This window comes from Silene latifolia, chromosome 6, assembly GCF_048544455.1.
Source record: "Silene latifolia isolate original U9 population chromosome 6, ASM4854445v1, whole genome shotgun sequence".
NCBI classification, from domain to species: Eukaryota; Viridiplantae; Streptophyta; class Magnoliopsida; order Caryophyllales; family Caryophyllaceae; genus Silene; species Silene latifolia.
In genome coordinates this window covers 78,217,364-78,236,336 of record NC_133531.1, presented here as the reverse complement: position 1 = coordinate 78,236,336, position 18,973 = coordinate 78,217,364, and the positions used below count along the sequence as shown (strand labels likewise).

The 18,973-nt window shown below is 39.5% G+C and overlaps 1 protein-coding gene across 1 annotated transcript; it reads left to right on the top strand.

The window, feature by feature from the left end:
* The first annotated feature begins 256 nt into the window (after nt 1–256).
* On the top strand, nt 257–17,213 carry LOC141586899 (uncharacterized). The gene is made up of 10 exons (XM_074408295.1): nt 257–1,027; nt 1,126–1,205; nt 8,034–8,221; nt 9,318–10,221; nt 10,323–10,450; nt 10,918–10,977; nt 11,053–11,103; nt 11,242–11,312; nt 12,403–12,557; nt 13,798–17,213. Exons 1-10 carry the CDS (start codon nt 600–602, stop codon nt 17,019–17,021), a joined length of 5,289 nt encoding a protein of 1,762 aa, XP_074264396.1. The 5' UTR covers nt 257–599; the 3' UTR covers nt 17,022–17,213.
* The last annotated feature ends 1,760 nt before the right edge of the window (nt 17,214–18,973 follow it).

Here is an 18,973-nt window from a genome sequence, read left to right as displayed (position 1 = left end):
ATTAATAATATATTCATTTAAAATTTTAAAAACAGAGCCGTAAATTTCATGGTTTAAACCTAGTTCCTTTTAAATTATGACATGAGTTTGAATTTGACAGCAAAATTTGATCAAATTCGATTTTCATTAGCAAATTACACCTACAAAAATCGACTGTTATATACGAAAATCTTATTTAAAATATCGGCAATTAAAGGTAATTAATTTCCGGCAGTATCCAACTTAAGTTGGATTACCGGGTGACACTAGAGTAGTTACTTGTAGACTTAAATCTCTGTCCAATAATAAAAAATAATGTCCACTTTGGTCTGTGCCTGAGCCTTCCAACCTTGAAAACGACCCAAAAGCAACGCGTACCAATCTCTCTCTTCTCAAAGACCCTTTCCCACCCCCCCCCCCCCCCCCTCTTCCCCCTCCCCATGTGCTGTCTTCTTTCCTTATTCTCATGGCGGCCTTCAAATCCCCCCAATAATCCACCATTAATGCCCTGATTGCTTGATTTTCTAGGGTTTCACACTATCACACACATATTAGCATATATGATATTTATAGGACTAGTCTACTCAACTCAATTTTGATTGTTCTTCGATTTCATTTTAATGGCGGAAGCTCCGGTTAACAGGTTGGTAGTTCAAGCTTTAGCTTCCGTCAATGGCGATATACGAGGACCACCACGAGGATGCGTTGCCGTTGTTGCTACTGTTGATGCTCGTGTTGATGCTGCTCCTGCTGCTGCATGCTTGTCTTCTCCAGTTTCGGGTATTGATCGGGTTGAAGATGTTATCCGATTACCCGATTCTCAGCTTGTAGAAGCTCCGGAGGTAGTTCAAGTTGTTAAACGGAAACGAGGACGACCTCCGAGGAATCCACCATCGGCTGCCGCGGCTGTGGCGGCGGTTGCTTCGTCTGCGGTGGCTGCTGCTGCTGCTGCGGCTGTGGCATCGACGAGTAAGAGGAGTAAGAAGGAGGATGAGGATGTTTGCTTTATTTGTTTTGATGGTGGCTCGCTTGTTGTTTGTGACCGCCGGTAAATGTTTAGGGTTTTCGATTTGTTTCGTTTCTCATTTCGTCCAATTTTGTTTGTTAGTTATCGATTTGTTCTTCTTGTTGTGGTTGATTGGATAGGGATTGTCCGAAGGCGTATCATCCGGCTTGTGTTAAGCGAGACGAGGCGTTCTTTAAACCCAATATACATTGGGATTGTGGTATGCTTCTTTTGCTCAATGATTGTGTGTTTTAGTTGAATTATGTGTGTGCATTTTGAATTGTTTGTCGCCTGTAACAGGAATTGCATTGGTTAATTAATTTATGCGCATAGATTAGCTTAGGAGTTTTTGGATTTGGACGCTGTAGAATACTGGTTCTTTAGTAGAGTAATTACGTCTAAAGAGATTATGTACGTTGGATACATGTTTTGATGCGAGGAAGGCGTTTAATACCATATGGGCTAGTGGCTACTTAGAAATGCAGTGGTTTTCAGTCAGCGAACTTGATACTTTCCACTAAATTTTAAGAAGTCTTGCTGTTTTGATTGAGTGGGGAAGGCTGTGCTTGTTGGGTTGAATTCTGAGATATAATGTTGTTGGTGCTTAGTATTAATGCTACTGCTCCAACAGTTGTTTAGTACATCCATTGCCTCAGCTGTTATAGGCTGTCACCTGTTATAGGCCCGGAGATATTAGATAGCAGATGTTCAGTTTGAAAGAAACTCCTTCATTCGCGTGCTGATGCCGATAAAAGACTTGATCCGTTGACGAGGAAAGTGTTTGTGTTCTGTTGGATAGCGTTGTGTTTCTGTTATCGTTCTATTTCCCTTGAATACTAGATGGTAGGTATTAAAGTACCAAGTGTGGAAGGAAAGTAGAATAAATTCTTCCGTAAAGGAACCTTGGGAAAGGGAAGATTCTGTTTCTAGTAATGCATTTCAGTTTAGTCTTTTTTCAGTTGTTCACTATGATCCCTGAGATGCACTTCCCTTAAGTTTCCGTTGGGAAAGGCAGTGATGGTGTTTCCATTCAGAGAATATACCTCGAACGGCAAGAACTCTCTAAACCGCAGAAATTTCCATTATCGACCAGGGGGATCTTATGCGCTAAGTCACTGGAACTCCTGGGGCTTCATTATGTGGAATTCTTATTCTGTCGGTTGGCTAGAACCACAGGAAAAAAACGCAATACAAATGATAAACTGACTAACTGGCTGTTTATAAGAAATGAAGCCTTAAATAAATATTCACAGACTCGCTCAATGAATCTGCATTCTCTTCGTGCTTTGGTAGAATGTAGATAATGGTACTCATACTTCTGTTAGGTTTCAGGATGTTTTAATCCATGAAAAATACTGGAGAAAAGTTGCTTAAATGCTCGATATCTCAAAACCCTAGCTGTTGGTAATACACTAATACCAGAATGGAAAGTTGAAAGTAAGTGAGCATGTGTTAAATGACGTGGCCAGCAGCTTTGTGTGTTATTAATAAGGAGTGCCATTTGGGTTATCGATGGGTGATGTAAAGGATAAAAGTGGTTTGGACCGAGACACTTTATGGGGATGACTTTGATGGTTGTGATCCAAAGAAGGGCTTCGGGATTCGTTGTGTTAAATTGAAGTGTATTAGTATTTTTTGTTGTCAATGTAACAAACAATTTGGAGAAGAATATTTTTAGAGGAAGATTTTTGTGATTATTATTGGATAATGAATACTCAGAACTACAAAGACTTATATAGGAAAGATACTGCAACAACTGATTCCTACTTTTCCTGCTTCCTCTAACTGACTCCACTAAAGACTCCTCTACCCACAATTGCACATCATGTCCTATAAACCAGGACCATGACCAAATCAACAGAAAAACAAGATAACAAATTTCCTAAGACTTAGCAACATAATTGACTAACTTCAGTGGATGTGTTGGATCATATTTCAACACCACCCCTTGATTCAAACATCCTGACTCCGATCCTCTCCATGAAGAATTGATGCTTTGCCTGAGACAGACCCTTAGTAAATAAGTCAGCATTCTGCAAGTTTGTTCCACAAAACTTCAGCTCCACACTGCCATCACTCACTAACTTCCTGATAAAGTGATATTGAACCTCTATGTGCTTAGTCCTGGCATGAAATGCAGGATTTTTTGCCATTGCTATGCTTGACTTGTTATCACACCATAACTCTGTTGCACCCTTCTCGCTTATACCCCGGATCGCTCGAAGTTTCCTTAACCAAACAACTGCGCTTAGTCGCCGCTCCCGCAGCCCACATACTCGGCCGAGGATGACAAGGCCACAGTCTCCTGCTTCTTTGAGCTCCATGTCACTGCACCAGAACCAAAACTGAACACTGAACCAGATGTGCTCTTTCTATCATCAATACTACCAGCATAATCACTATCAGTGTACCCAATGAGCTTAAATTCTTCTGACTTGGAATACCAGATTCCATACTCTGATGTCCCTGCCACATACTTCAAAATTCTCTTTGCAGCACCCAGATGTTGCTTGCTTGGTTTGTGCAAATACCTTGACACAACACCGACACGATGGAAGATATGTCCGGCCTAGTGTGTGTTAGATAGTTCAATCCACCAACTAGACTTCTATACACTTCTCATCAAAGACTAGGAGTTCCATCATCTCTTTGAGTTTGTCATTTGTATTCATTGGAGTAATAGCAAAGATCACACCCATCCATATTGAATTTCTTCAGTAGATCTTGAGTATATTTTCTTTGATTAAGAAATATACCATTACTCCTCTGCTTAACCTCTAAACCAAGAAAGTATTGTAACAGACCCAAGTCTGTCATCTCAAATTCACTCATCATTGCCCTTTTGAAATTTTCCAGTAGTTTTTGAGATGAACTGAAGTAGATAATATCATCTACATACAGACAAACTACTAGAAACCCATGACCTTCTTGCTTCTTGATGTATAGAGTAGGCTCATTCTCACTTCTCTTAAATCCATCTTTTTCAAAGAAATGATCTATTCTGCTATACCAGGCCCTTGGAGCCTGTTTCAATCCATACAATGCCTTCTTCAGTTTGTATACTTTTTGCTCTTCATTCTTTTTGACAAATCCTTGAGGTCGCTCCACATAGACTTCTTCTTGCAACTCACCATTCAAAAATGCGATTTAACATCAAACCGAAATACGGAAGACCGAATTGTGCGGCCAATGCAAGTATAACTCTCACTGTCTCAAATCTTGCAACAGGTGAGAATGTCTCACCATAGTCAATTCCCTCAATCTGTGCATACCCCTTTGCAACTAGCCGTGCCTTATGCTTCACGTATGGACCCATCTCAGTATTGTACTTGGTCCCGAAAACCCATTTCGCACCAATAACATTCTTCTGAGTGGGAAGATCAACTAATTCCCAAGTCTCATTCTTCTGAATGCACTTGATTTCTTCCTGCATTGCAGACTGCCACTCGGTCTTACTATGCGCTTCAGCAAAGGTTGATGGTTCTGTGACTAATAATGCAAAACCACAGGTGTTATAGATATCTACCAGGGATCTTGCACCTCTTGGACCAAGATATCTTCTTGAATCGAGTATTCAGGTGATGAACTTCCATGACCTGGTGGAGTAGTCGGAGGAGTGTTCTCAACGTTTTCTTCCCGAACTTTTTCATCGAAATTTTCAAATGTGAAAACTCTATGAATTTCCTTATCTTCGAGACTTCTTTTCCCGGTCCCACTTACTTTCTTCATCAAACACCACATTTACTCGCTAATAATGACCTTGGCATTGACTGGATCATAAAGTCTATATGCTTTTGATTGAGTTGCATAACCAATAAAAATGCACTTAGTAGATTTTTCATCTAACTTGGTTCTCAAATTAAGCGAGAATATGCAACACAACCAAAAACTTTTAAATGACCGACAAGAGGCCTTACCCCTCTCCATATTTCATATGGAGTCTTATTTGCCACACTCTTGTAGGAGAAATGTTTAACAAATACACTCACACAAATCGCTTCACACCAAAAATCATTAGGCAACCCTTTGAACCATAACATACTCCCCGGCCATTTCCACTACAGATTCTATTTTTCCTCTCTCGCCACCCCATTCTGCCGAGGTGAATAGGGTCTTTGTCCGCGTTCTCTCTTGATCCCATGATTCTCACAAAATTCATTAAACTCTTGTGAGACAAACTCTCCTCCTCTATCTCGTCCTCGAATTTTTATTCTTTTTCCACTCTGATTTTCAACCATTGCCTTAAATTTTTTGAAATTCCCAAATGATTCACTCTTGGTTCGTTGAAATAAACCCAACTCATCCTCGCTATGATCATCTCAGTGATCGATAAAAATACTTACTCCCACCTAATGACTCAAGTATTCATTGGCCCACACAAGTCAACATGTAACAGATTCAGACACTCCTTTGCTCTCCATAAACTCTCATTTGGGAACGATCCTCTACACTGTTTTCCTTGAGTGCAACTCTCACAAAATGACAGATCACCTAACCTAGGTAATCCATCTACTAAATTCTTATTAACTAAGAACTTTAGACTCTGCATATTTAAATGCCCGTACCTCAAATGCCACAACCTTGTAGTGTCATCACCTTTCACAGTCAAGGCTTTGCCTACCTTTTTTGCTAAATCCAAGGAAAACATCCTATTTCTACCCATGAGAGCCTCAGCAATGACCTCATTGGTTTTCTTATCCTTAACTACACAAGACCTATTGTCAAAGGTAAGGGACAGGCCTGAGTCCAGCAATTGACCCACACTTAACAGATTGTAGGCCAAAAGTGGTACATACTGAACATCACACAGAAGTTTAGTATTACCTGACTCGTTTTGACAGCAACAGTACAATGCCTTCCACATTTAGTTGTTTATCATCTCCCAACCTTACTTTACTCTTCTTTGACTCATCCAAATTTTTGAACAATGCTTTGGTACTTGACATGTGATTTGAGCAACCACTGTCAATGTACCACACACCTTGCTCCTTGTCTTGTGTTTCTGATCTTGTAAGAAAGAGTTTTTCTTCCTTTCCTGCAACAACATTAGCTTGCGATCGTTGACACTCGCTTCCATATCTCTTTCCTTTTGCCAACAATTGGCCTCTTTATGGCCAGGCTTTGTACGATAGTAGCATTTCGGGAACTCCTTGTTCCCGACTCTTCTTCTTTTGGCTCTCACTTTGTTTGGCGGAGATCTACCACGTCCCCCGCCTCTCGGAACCTCCTCTTCCTCTACCTCTGCCATGTTTGGTTGACCTTTCCTTGGAAGAATCATCCTTTACTTGCGTGCCTTCTCCTCCACTTGCTCGTAGCTTCTTTTGATCCTTTCTTCATGTGAAAGAAGTGACCCCACTAACTCATCAAAGGTATACTCTTCAAGATCCTTTGATTCTTCTATGGCGACCACAATATAATCAAACTTTTTGTGAGACTTCTCAAGATTTTCCCCACAACTTGTTCATCCGTCATCCGCTCTCCATATGCCTTTATCTTTGTACCACCCCAGGACACTCTGACAAATAGTCTTGTATGGACTCTTTGTCACCCATGAGAGATGTCTCAAACTCTCGTCTCAAAGACTGTAGCCTAACCTTGACTACCTTTTTGTCACCTACATACCCTTTCTTGAGGATATCCCAGGCTTCCTTTGAGGTGGTTGCTGATGCAATTTTTGAGAAGATATCTCCATCCAAGGCTTGCTGAATAATGAACAAGGCCTTGGAGTCTTTCTTTCTCTTCTCCTTTAACTGAGCATCAGGGTCGTCTGTCTTTGAATCAACAAACCCATGCTCAACAAACTCCCACAGTTCTTGAGATTTGAAAAGTGTTTTCATTTTCAATTCCCAAAACTGAAACTTGACACCCGTAAAGTAAAGATAGGCACTGAGAGACTAGTGGAACTCGATCCATTAGTAGACATGATGAAACAATTCCAGAAAACGAACCTAAGACCTGATACCAAATGTTGTCAATGTAACAAACAATTTGGAGAAGAATATTTTTAGAGGAAGATTTTTGTGATTATTATTGGATAATGAATACTCAGAACTACAAAGACTTATATAGGAAAGATACTGCAACAACTGATTCCTACTTTTCCTGCTTCCTCTAACTGACTCCACTAAAGACTCCTCTACCCACAATTGCACATCATGTCCTATAAACCAGGACCATGACCAAATCAACAGAAAAACAAGATAACAAATTTCCTAAGACTTAGCAACATAATTGACTAACTTCAGTGGATGTGTTGGATCATATTTCAACATTTTTAAAGAAGGGAAAAGGATGTGATTACTGATGGAAACGTGGTTTCATTTCGGATGGAACCAAATATTTGTCTCTCTTTTGACTTCTAGTGTAATGGAAAATAAAAATGGCTCTTAGCATTGTTGGATCTTGTTTTTTTTTACAAGGACCAGATGTTCTTTCATGCTAATATCGGATAAATAAAACACCATCTCCTTGTAATAATTAACAATGAGATAAAAGTATCTATATGATATTTAGTACTCGCTCCATCCCGGTCATTTGTTTACCTATTCTATGTATGGGCGTCTCATTTATTTGTTTACCTTTCTATAGTGGGAATATATTTGAAGGGTTGATCATCCACATAACCTATTGTGCTCTTGTCACTCAATAACAACGCCCACAAATGGTCCCCTCCCTTCTCCTTGGTCTTTGTGCCAAAACCAAAGGTAAACAAATGACCCGGACGGAGGGAGTAACATTTATAGATACTATAAGGTTTCTTAGAGGCCAGAGAAAGAAGATACTATTTGTGAAATAGAGACATACAAGTATACAACTCATCGTATCTAGAAAGTTTAGTAGTTGTCTTTCAGAGTTCTTATCCTTATGTCAGATAATTACATAAATTTTGTTTTAACCTAAAAGTTCATGTGTTTGATCTGTCAGTGGACTCACCTGTGATGAGGAATTCAACTTCGTTTATATTCTGGGTTATCTTTGCAAGCTGCCTGTCTAGTGTGCTGCTCACAAATTTCCGCTTGCTAAGTTTCTCATGTTCTATGCATTTCAGGCTGGCATTTATGCAACAACTGTCAGAGAAATGCTATTTTTATGTGCTATACATGCCCTTACTCTTTATGTAAGGGATGTGTTAAGCAGGCTGATATATTTCGCGTGAGAGGGAACAAAGGATTCTGTAGAACATGCATGACGACTATAATGCTAATTGAAAAGATACCCCAGGAAAACATGGAATTGGTATGGCTGAGATACTCTCATGTCTTGTGTTTTAATATTATTGATTCCTTGAGCCAAGCCCCTTAAGCACCTGTCTGATTGTTCCTGTCCCATCCACTTCATTTCAGAACCATACACTCACGATTATTTATTTTGTATTGCTTGGCGGAGAACTTATGTCCGAGGTGGCATTGCTACCTACATGACCATATAGGCATATAGATAAAACACTACTTCGGCACATTCACTGGGTTTGTAGTTTTGTACCATATTGAATTGATGCAAATATTAAAGAAAGTAAGTTATACGCGTATTTTGACTCTTATCCCCTACCGCCGGCGTTTTCTGTCCCCTCACCACCGAGCAGGCAAGCACCTCAGCCCTCCCCCACCTCTAACGGAATTTATGAGACCAGTACCCACCCATGAAACAGCCACCAACTCACCGGAAAAATCCCCACCCTCCCAAAAGCCACTCTCAATGACCGGAAAACTCAACCCCCACCCACGAAAACCCTAGACCGTGAGGGGTTTCGTGGATGGGGGTCTTGGAGGATGATTCCAAGGTTGGGTTTGTTTGGGTGGTTGGGGCTGGGTTAGGGTCGACTGGAGGGTGGCTTACGTGGCGGTGGTCGACATAGAGGATGACGTGGTGGGGGTAGAGTGACGCCGTGGAGGTTGAAGCAGCTATATTGGGGGAATTTCATATGTGGGGTCGTAGTGGTGGTGGAGTGTTGGGTACTTGGGTTGATGTAAGTGGACTTGAGAGGCTGAGGGAGTCAAGGGAGGGTGAGTAATATCTATTGGGGTTGAGGGTGTATGGGTAATTTGGTAGGTTTATTTTTATCAAATAAGGAAATGGTACAAATCTAGTGAATAAGCCGAAAAAGGAAAGTGGTACTTTCCTAAAGAATCGGCGGGACTATATTATTGTGTGGTTTATGGCTTGTTTATCTGTCTCACATGTTTTATTTAATAATTATGATGGCCTTTGATGTTGGTTTCTCCTACATATGGAAGGAGGTAAATAATTGTGATTGTCAACTCTTCCATGGTCTTATGGGGCAGAGCACATTTTTCAATGGTTTCGTGCTGTCATCAGTGGTTTTATCATGCAGGTCCAGGTGGATTTTGACGACAGGGCTAATTGGGAGTATCTTTTTAAAATGTATTGGTTATACTTAAAAGAGAAAGAAACTATTACTGTGGATGAGCTAACTCGGGCTTCTAATCCCTGTAAAAGCTCTGGGCTTGAAAATAAGGATAGCTTTCAGCAGAAAACCGATGAGTCTTGTCTAAATAACACCTCTGAGTTGAGCAACAACAGTGCGAATTTGGAAGCAAATGCTTCAAAGCGAAGAAAGATAAGAATACAGCAGCCATCCCTCTATATGGATTCACAAAAGACTGTCAAAACAGAGAGCAATAAGGAATGTGGTTTGCTCGGAGAACCTGATTGGGCATCTAAAGAGTTATTGGAGTTTGTTGCACACATGAAAAATGGTGATACATCAGTTGTACCCCAGTTTGATGTGCAGGCTCTTCTTCTGGATTACATAAGGAAAAATAATCTTCGTGATCCTCGCCGAAAATGCCAAATTATTTGTGATAAGAGGTTGGAGAATTTGTTTGGTAAAGATCGAGTCGGGCATTTTGAGATGTTAAAGCTTCTTGAGTATCATTTTAAAGAAGAATCTCGCACCAACGGTGTGATCCATGGTGCAGCTATGGACCCTTTCTCTGGGCTGGCAGAGGAGGGGATTGAAATTCAAATTCCAAGTAGGGAGACCAGGGGTCAAAGTCGTAGAAAAGGAGATGATAAAGGCAGAAAAGTTAACCTGGATGGTTATGCAGCAATCAATGGTCACAACATTAACTTGATTTACCTGAAGAGGAGTTTGTTGGAAACCCTAACTGTGCATGCGGAAAATTTTCATGACAAAGTTGTTGGCTCCGTTGTTCGAATAAAAATCTCTAGTAGTGATCAAAAGCAAGATATGCACCGGTTGGTCCGTATTATAGGTATCAGTATGTGTTTGTTGCTGATTAGATTTCCTAAATTACGACTTACCTAGTTTTGTGTTAACCTTTTTTGTTAATATATGTTTGGATATCTTTTTCAGGTACTAGTAAAACAACTGAACCATATGAAATTGGTGGTAAGATGGAGAATTTTATGCTCAAAATATTAAATCTGAACAAGATTGAAGATGTTTCCATAGATGCAATTTCAGACCAAGAATTTTCTGAGGTGGTTGATCATCTGTACTTTTTGAAGTCTTTTAGGTTCAGTTATTTTATGTTTTTAATTTTTATTAATATTCATGTACTTCGCCTTATCCAATTGTTTTATAAGTAATTCATTGATGCTCTTGTTATTCTGCAAGTGATGGAATTTGTGGTTGTACGATTTCAAATGAGACAGGAAGGGGATCTAATGGGCCATCATGTATACAAGAAGCTCAGTCTTTTAGTAGATTCCTTATAAGCGGTTTTTTGACCATCAAGCTGGTTCTAATGTAGACAGTTTTTTTGGTCCCAAATTGCTGTTTCCTTTGGTTTATGCCAACCTGTTATATGGCAGTATTGTTTTGTTGAATTAGGTCTTTTTTTTTCTTTCTTTTAAGAAATTTAGGACGTGAGCTCGTTGTCTATGCTGACTAATTATTGCAATATTTCTCGGTCATTTGCTGAATTGGTGTTTCTTTGACATTGTAGGATGAGTGCAGGCGGTTACGCCAAAGTATAAAACTGGGGCTTGTTGAGAGGTTGACTGTGGTAAGTGTTTTGGTAATAGGTTTCTTGTTTACCACAGCGAATGATCTCAAACTTGTAACTTGTACTTTTTTTAAGGGGGAAATTCAGAAAAAAGCAATGGCACTACAAGCAGCGAGGATTGATCATGTAAGTTGTAGGTTAATTTTATCTGAAAAATTGATTTGGCGCTTGTTTGTTTTGAGTAACTTTATTACTGGAAATGTTCAAAAAATAAATAGCCTCATACTATTTGCAATTAAACATGGTATTTCTTGTTTCTTGTAGTGGCTTGAAACAGAGATTCTGAAGCTAAATCTTCTTCGTGATCGTGCTAATGAGATGGGGCATCGGAAGGAATATCCTTTGTGCAATTAAGTATTTTAATTTGAATCTTTTTCTATTTGGCTGTTCCTGGTTCACTGAATCATAATATAATGCGTTCAAAATACACCAGCGTAGAGATGGCAAAGATGACCCGCCCCGAAAATAACCTGTTCTTTTCAACCCGAACCCGAAAATGACCTGACTGTATAAGAACCCACTCATTTAGGTTTTAGAGTCAAGAACCGTCCGACTTGTGATCCAACCCGTTAATAAGTAAATTATTGAAAATTTGTATTTAAAATAAATAAAACTAATATAAAATGATAAAAATGTAAGCTTTCAAATTTGAAATAAAATATGCTTATATTTGTTTTAAAGCATAGTTTTACCACATGATTAATTACTCAAATGATAACCATGTAAATATAGTCACTGCTTATCACGTACGTGGAAAAAATGATCAATCCAATACTTTATATAGCGTTGCGATGTTGAATATATTAAACAGAAAATGTTTATTTTTACTAATATCGTATATTAAATTAGATAACTATAAAATTATGAATAACTATATGCTTATAATTAAAATTAAAGTGAATAAACACATGTACAAAGGCGTTAATCTGACCCGTTTATGAGCCTAATCTGACCCAAAATCCATTTAAACCCGACTCGCTCGAAACCGAAATAGATCAGACCCTTATTTTACCCGAACCCGAAATGATCGAACCCGTAACCCCCCTTTCCCGTTGACAGGTCTACACCAGAGTTATTATTCTTGTGCAAGCTATAGGGAAGTTTGCTCATATAGGAAAATAATGTTTCATGCATTTCTAACTTACAAGCTGTAAAAAAGTCCGTAATTGTCTCTCTAGTTTACCTTTTTCTTAATTTTTCAAGTCTGCTAGAGTGATTTAGTTGTTCATTTGGATAACCCATAAATGGGCTGATTATTCAGTGAATATTACTTCTCATGTACATAACTTTCTAGAGACTACTTGGGTACATTAGTATGGAGGGGTTCTTGTAAGGCTGTGTTATGAATATTAACTTCTTAATGAGAAGACTAATCAGCTCAATCGAGAAAAGATATATATGATGTATTTTCTTGACCATATGAACGCTTAGAGAATATGTAGAGAAAATAGAGCTTCTAAAAACTCCTGAAGAGCGCCAGCGTAGGATTCATGAAGTTCCGGAAGTGCATGCTGATCCGAGAATGGATCCTAGTTATGGGTCGGATGATGATTCTGGAGATAGTGACATGAAGGGGCGAGGTATGTTTCAGGCTGGTGATAAAAAAAATATTTTCTTCAGTATGTTATTCGTTCACCTATTAATTACAAACAAGTAAACAACTACCTATCATAATTTCTTTTTACTAATTACTAGGAGTACCTATTATGACATGTTTGCATACGAATAAGTACCTTTTCACTGAATCAGCAGATATGACCTGGATTTTTGAATTTGTCGGTGGAAAGTTATTTCTATTCATGTTCATGAAGTATGTAATTCAGTTCTTATTCTATCCATATACTCTTTTCCTACCCCTTTAAACTCGTGCATTCCCTTTTTCTGTTATAATCACCTCCTATGTTCACCTTTTTTATTTTATCTATTGCTATTGTTATCCATTATTATCCCTGCATCACTTACTTTTTCCTTCCCATTTCTGCAAGTATTTCCTAACCATCTTTTATAACTCATACCCCCCATATTGACGGCTTTATGTCGTAGGCATGCCCTCTAGATGTTCTCTCGTTACCAAAGCTTACTTCTCTCGTAATATATCAACTCTAATTTAGTTGACTAGGGTTAGAGTTTGAACGAAATTAGAGGTGTTTATTATCAAATTGCAGCAAATCGTTACCTAAAGGGAAGGAGAAGTTCTTCTTACAAATGCACATTATTATAAGCTAATTACAAAGATAAGCAAGAAAAAATTACCTAGAAGCAAGAAAGAGTCAGTCGAGTTAGATGGAAGAGGGAAGGTTAGAGGAGAGAGGGGAAGGGAAGAGTGTGACTGAAGTGATACTCTTTAGAATGAGGGTGGGAGTAATACGTGAGGGTACAATGGTTTATCCACATTGGCCGGAAAAGGTGAGCATGTATCTATTCGTGTACACAAACATGTCACAATGGGCACTTCCTTTGAAAATTCATGTTTCCTTGGACACAAGAGTTAAGAAGCTCAAAGACGTGAGAGAAAATGTAAGCAAGAAAAAAGGTGAGGTCAGAACTCACAATGACCACAACTAAGAGACTAAAAAGGAAAGTTTCCAAAGTATGAACCATAGATGGTGTCGACCTAAAAAAAATGGCTAGTATGAAGTTTAAGAAGTGGACAGAGGAAGTAGTAATTTGGAGAAAAAATTATAATAGGTAATAGTTGTTTGACAGAACTAGGTTGTACATTTTCTTTCAGGAAAAAAACTTGGTTGTAAACAGGTAGTTATTTGTAATTTTTCTTCATTTACCTCAACTTTCATTTCTGATAATGTGAATTGTTTTCAGATGTTGCCTGGACACCAAAATACTCGAAATCACGTGTGAAGAGTATGGAATCAAAATCTCCCTTAAGATTAGGGGATATGTCAAAAGAAGACCGGACTAGGACATCCAAAGCTGCAGCTGTGAATGGGGCGTGTAAAAGAAAAAACTCGACTAAATCTCATGTCAATGGTGTTTTAGGATCTCCCAAGTCCACTCAGAAAACTGAAAGAGCTGATGCTCCACTGAGAGTCTTGAAAATCGAAAGTCGAACAGAAACTAGTACATCTGGTGAGAATGGAGTCACAATAAATGGTTCCAATTCTAAGATTAGTTCTGAGCCGCAAGTGACACACTCCCGAGGGGTGTTACTTGTTTCCGATATTAGTGAACTTGAGAAGATCTGGTACTATCGGGATCCAGCAGACAAAATCCAAGGACCATTCTGCCTGCTGCAGTTACGGAAGTGGAATTCGAGCGGGTATTTCCCTAGTGATTTAAGGGTGTGGAAGACCAATGAAACTTATGATCGATCAATACTTCTGAATGATGTATTATTGAAACAGCAATCCAGCGAGCCTCATTCCCAGCAACATTCATGTTTGCAGTCTCATGATGGAGGTAAATTTGATGATGAAAAAGTTAATTCTATTGGGACAATGAGCAGCAACTCTGTCGCTCCTAGGACTAGTGAACAAGCAAATGAAGAGTGCAGCGAGACAAACTCGACTGACGTAGCTTCTTTTCGCGGGGCTAATGAACATTCAACAAACGGTTTCAGCTATCAGCCTGATTCTGATGGTCAAGGTGGTGCAGGTCAAACTTCTGTCGAAAATTTGAAAGCTCAGCTGATCGAGAGCTTATTTAACATCGAGGAACCAAGTGCTGATGCTGCTATCAATACGTCCCCTGATATGATGCATCTTGACCTTGAATCTGATCCCTTGCATTTATCATGTGCTATGTCAATGTCTGATACAATTGATGCCAAAATTCAAGCTGTGAAAAGTCAATCTTCTAGTCCAGATGCTGGTAGGTCAGATTCTGGAACTAGTTTGCCCATGGCTTCTGAACTTCCAGGTTCAATGTCAAACTCTAATTGCGAGATGAAGAATCTGCACGTGGTCCCTGAACTTCATGAAAAGTCAGAGGTGTGTAAAGTTTCTGTTGTGCCTACTCTTTCGTCGAAAGAAAACAAGGATTTAGATGGACATGATGCTGACCAAAAGGAATGTGCTGGTTATGGCCAAGAGCAAGATTCAAGAGTAAGTAGTACAGTTACCAGTAGTGCTACTGTTCCTGTGTTGCCAATTGCTGTTGATAAGGAGGACACTGAAGCCTTGAGATCATATGTTACTGATAATAGACATTCTATTGCTGCAAATATTCTTCAGCAAGAAAATAAATATTATACAGCTTCTGATATTCCCGAGCAAGCATCAGGTGCTAGCTGGAGTACAATCTCGGGTGGAGTTATGGTTTCTGATCTACCTAGTACCTCACTCATGACCCAAGCTGATGGATCAAAGAATCCAATTATTGAAAACAAAGGTACTCCAACTTCAAGCATTCCTGTGCAAGATTCAGGAATCAGGTGGACTAATATCCTTGATGACGTGCATCTCCCTGATGTTGCTGGTGAATGGGGCATGTACTCCACTGTGCATGCCAAACCTAGTGTTGTGGAATTCAACCCTGGTCTAGCCTCTGGCTCATCAACCAGGCTAGCAGAAGTTCCCATTGGCCATGCTGCTGTCACGTCAGAGAGTTGCCAGCTGACTCTGAACTGTGATATATCAAATTGGCAGCCCATTGAGTTGAGCACATTAGGGGATGAATCAGTTTCCGATTTGTTGTCGGAAGTAGAGGCCATGGAGTCTTTGAGAAGCATGTCGTCCCCGACTTCATGGATGAACTGTGGAGATGACTCAATTGGTTCTCCTGGAGATGATTGTTTTAGTCCTCTTGGAGGTTTGACTCCACATCTTGATCCTGTTAAAAATGATGCTTTAAGCTCCTCTACTGATTTACAGTTTCACGAGTCCTTCCATATTGATGATTGTGGAATTCCTAGGATCTCTTCCATTTTCTCGACACTCGCTCCCGAGGCAGACCCACAACCTAAGTCGGTTATAGCTTCCAGCAATTTTGTTTCTCAAGCTCCTTTTTCATCGTTGCCACCTCCACCTCCCCCACTTCCGCCGTCTGTGTTATCGCCATCACCTCTTTCACTCTCATGCTCACTACCTCCACCTTCACCTCCACCTCCGCCTCCACCTCAAGCAGTGCCACCACCACCTCCACCTCCGCCTCAAGCAGTGCCACCACCACCTCAAGCAGTGTCACCAGCCACAAAATCACCTTCACTAGCATCGCCACCACCACCCCCCATACCAGAAGCTGAGAAACCCCTTTCATCACCACAACCACTATTTGCTGAAAAACCACCTTCTCCAGCACCAGCAGCCACAAATTTACATTCTTCACCACCAGTAGCCACAAAGTCACCTTCGCCACCCCTACAACAAGCTGATAAACCATTTCCACATCCACAGAGTCCACCACTTCATAGGAAGCCACTTTCACCAGCACTCCAACCATCATCAGCTACTGCCAAACTAGCAACAGCCGAAAAGCTATCATTGCCACCACCACGAGTTTCCACCTTGAGTGTAGACTACCCCTCAAGTCCCCAAGAGGAAGGGGAGGTGGTCCCCCCCAGCGTTTCAGTACATCAGCAAGAAGTGGGTTTCCATGATCAACAATCACCACAATCCACAACCACCAATTATTTACGCAAACAAGGCCCTGAAACTAGAAAAAGCAAGCGGGATTTGCCAGGACAACCAATAGGTAAATTATCTAGCACAGGTTCCATTTTAGGCAGTCCTTACACGCAGTGGAACAATCCCAATCCTGGACAGGTGATGCCAGCTGTAGGTGCTAACCCTAACCCACATTGGAACCCTTCAGTGGTGGGCCCGGGTACCAGAGCGAGCCAGACGTCCCCAAGATATACTAGTCGTAATGGTGGTAGACATGCGGTTCCGAAGGACAGTAAGAGTCACCATCATCACGGTGTAGATTCAGGTTTTGGTAAAAGTAGGCCAATTTCTTATAACAGGCAATCCTCTTTTGGGGTCGGGGGAGTACCTTCAAGGCCTCCCCTGAGAGGGCAGCGTGTTTGTAAATTTCATGAGAGTGGGTACTGTAAGAGGGGTGCGTCCTGTAAGTACTTGCATCCTTAATTTACAGAGATCCCTCATCCTTTGTATCAATTACTATAATTTTATGTAGATTGTAATTGTTGTATAACACCATTTGTTCCATAAACTCAAGTCGTCGAGGCAAAGGAAAATATAAGCCCTAATAGTGTATGGGTTTCCGGCCTTCTGGGTTTGGGTGTATTACTTGAAAGGTGGTGGACTTTAGTTCGGAATTTATTCTTGTTGATGCTTAATTTTTTGGTATACAGGTATTGATAAATTGATTGGGTCGATATTGATAAACTGAAGTATGGGCGACAATGTTCTTTTGCAGTTTGTTGTTTACATGTCAGGTTTGGTTTTGGTGGTATGTTGAAATTAAATCAAAGTCAACATTTTAGGCTCTTTTTTACAAGACATCTCAGGTAATTTATCTAACCAAGGTACTTAATTTAACCAAAATTGTACTCATTTTTTTTCGTAGTTGCTCATTTATGGACGGATTTTACTTTCATGGACTTTTTTTCATTATTTTTCCATAGTATGCCCTTTGCCTACCAACAAAAAAAAAAATCTCTCTAATTCTCTCATCACAAAATTAATCAAATCCACAAAATGAATCGAATCCGTCAAATTAAACAATTACGGATGCTAATTCTCGTATTAGATCAAGTAATAATTCTAATTCTTAATTTTATTAATTATATTATACAAATTAAGAATTGATTTACACTAATAAATTAGGGTTTGTTTAAACCGTCGCCGGCGTTGGGGTGAGGGATGGCGGACGTTGGGCAGAGGCACGACATCCGTCGGCTGTTGTGGCGGTGACGCTGTCGTCTTCAGCAATGAACTTTCCCTTGTTATGGTTGTTTTTCGAGTCCTTGCTCTTCGACAATGCTTAGTTCACAAAACTTACATACCCATCGGATTATCCGTCGTCATTTTTGACTGATTCAAGCAGTAACTAGGAATTGGGTGCATGTGATTGGTAATCAACATTATTGCTTAGCTATATATTTTATAATTTTGATCTGTTAAACATACTGACTAACCAAACTACTTGGTACTCTCTATCGATTATCCGCAGAAATGAAATACAGTAAGGGTGGGAGTTACTCATGAATAAAGAAAGACGGTTAAAAAATAATACTTGGAAAATTGAATATAGAAAGAGAAAATTGAAAATTTGGGAATTGAAATAAATGGGGTAAAATGGTCATTTTCGTCCATAAAAGAGTAAAACTCGTCCATGAATGAGCACCACCCTTTTTTTTTTTTTTGTGTGTGTGACTAGTAATTTATTTCACCAAATAAGCTACCTTAAATGAAATGCCGAACTAAGGTACTTGGTCCAATTTTATTTCCCCTTTTTACCATTTCAGTCTACAATATTAAATAATTATTGTATTCTTTTGCGTTATTTCACCAAAAATCAACTACTTTTTCAGTTAGTTTGCCAAACAGTTTTTAAATAATTAGTCACCTTATTACTAGTTCCTAATTTTCAGCTACTTTTTTGTTTTGTTTTCAGCTACCCTTTCAAGTTTCAGCTACTTTTAATTTTACTAAACAGAACTAAATTAGGATATTTTGCCAAAATGACAATAAGAGCAAACAAAATAACCATTTTACAAAATTGTTCTCCAATATAGCCATTTTCACTAAACTACTTTCCTAATTAACCAAAATCAAACCTAAAGCTATGAAAAATCTTCTAGGGTTTTTTTGTCAAAAACTACCTGTTATTTAGGGTCATTTGAAAACAACTACCTTTCATTTTATTTTTGGCTTTCAACTACCTTTCATTTCTTCATTTTGCGAAAGACTACCAAAAATCCACTTCCGGCGAAAAAAAGTCAACTTTCCGGCGTTGACTTGCCCTTTTCTCCCTTTTTCACACAAATAACCCATATTTCTCCTTTTGTTCACCCAAAAAAATCCGAAAAAGCTCCTCTCCATGCCCAACACCTTATCAAAAGTTTGTTCAAAAC

Bases quoted from the DNA above. Each gene is read 5' to 3' on its own strand.
- LOC141586899 (XM_074408295.1), top strand. From the start codon at position 600: ATGGCGGAAGCTCCGGTTAACAGGTTGGTAGTTCAAGCTTTAGCTTCC. The intron at 1,028-1,125 runs GTAAATGTTTAG...TTGATTGGATAG, and splicing joins CTTGTTGTTTGTGACCGCCG to GGATTGTCCGAAGGCGTATC. The intron at 10,451-10,917 runs GTGGTTGATCAT...TTGACATTGTAG, and splicing joins CAGACCAAGAATTTTCTGAG to GATGAGTGCAGGCGGTTACG.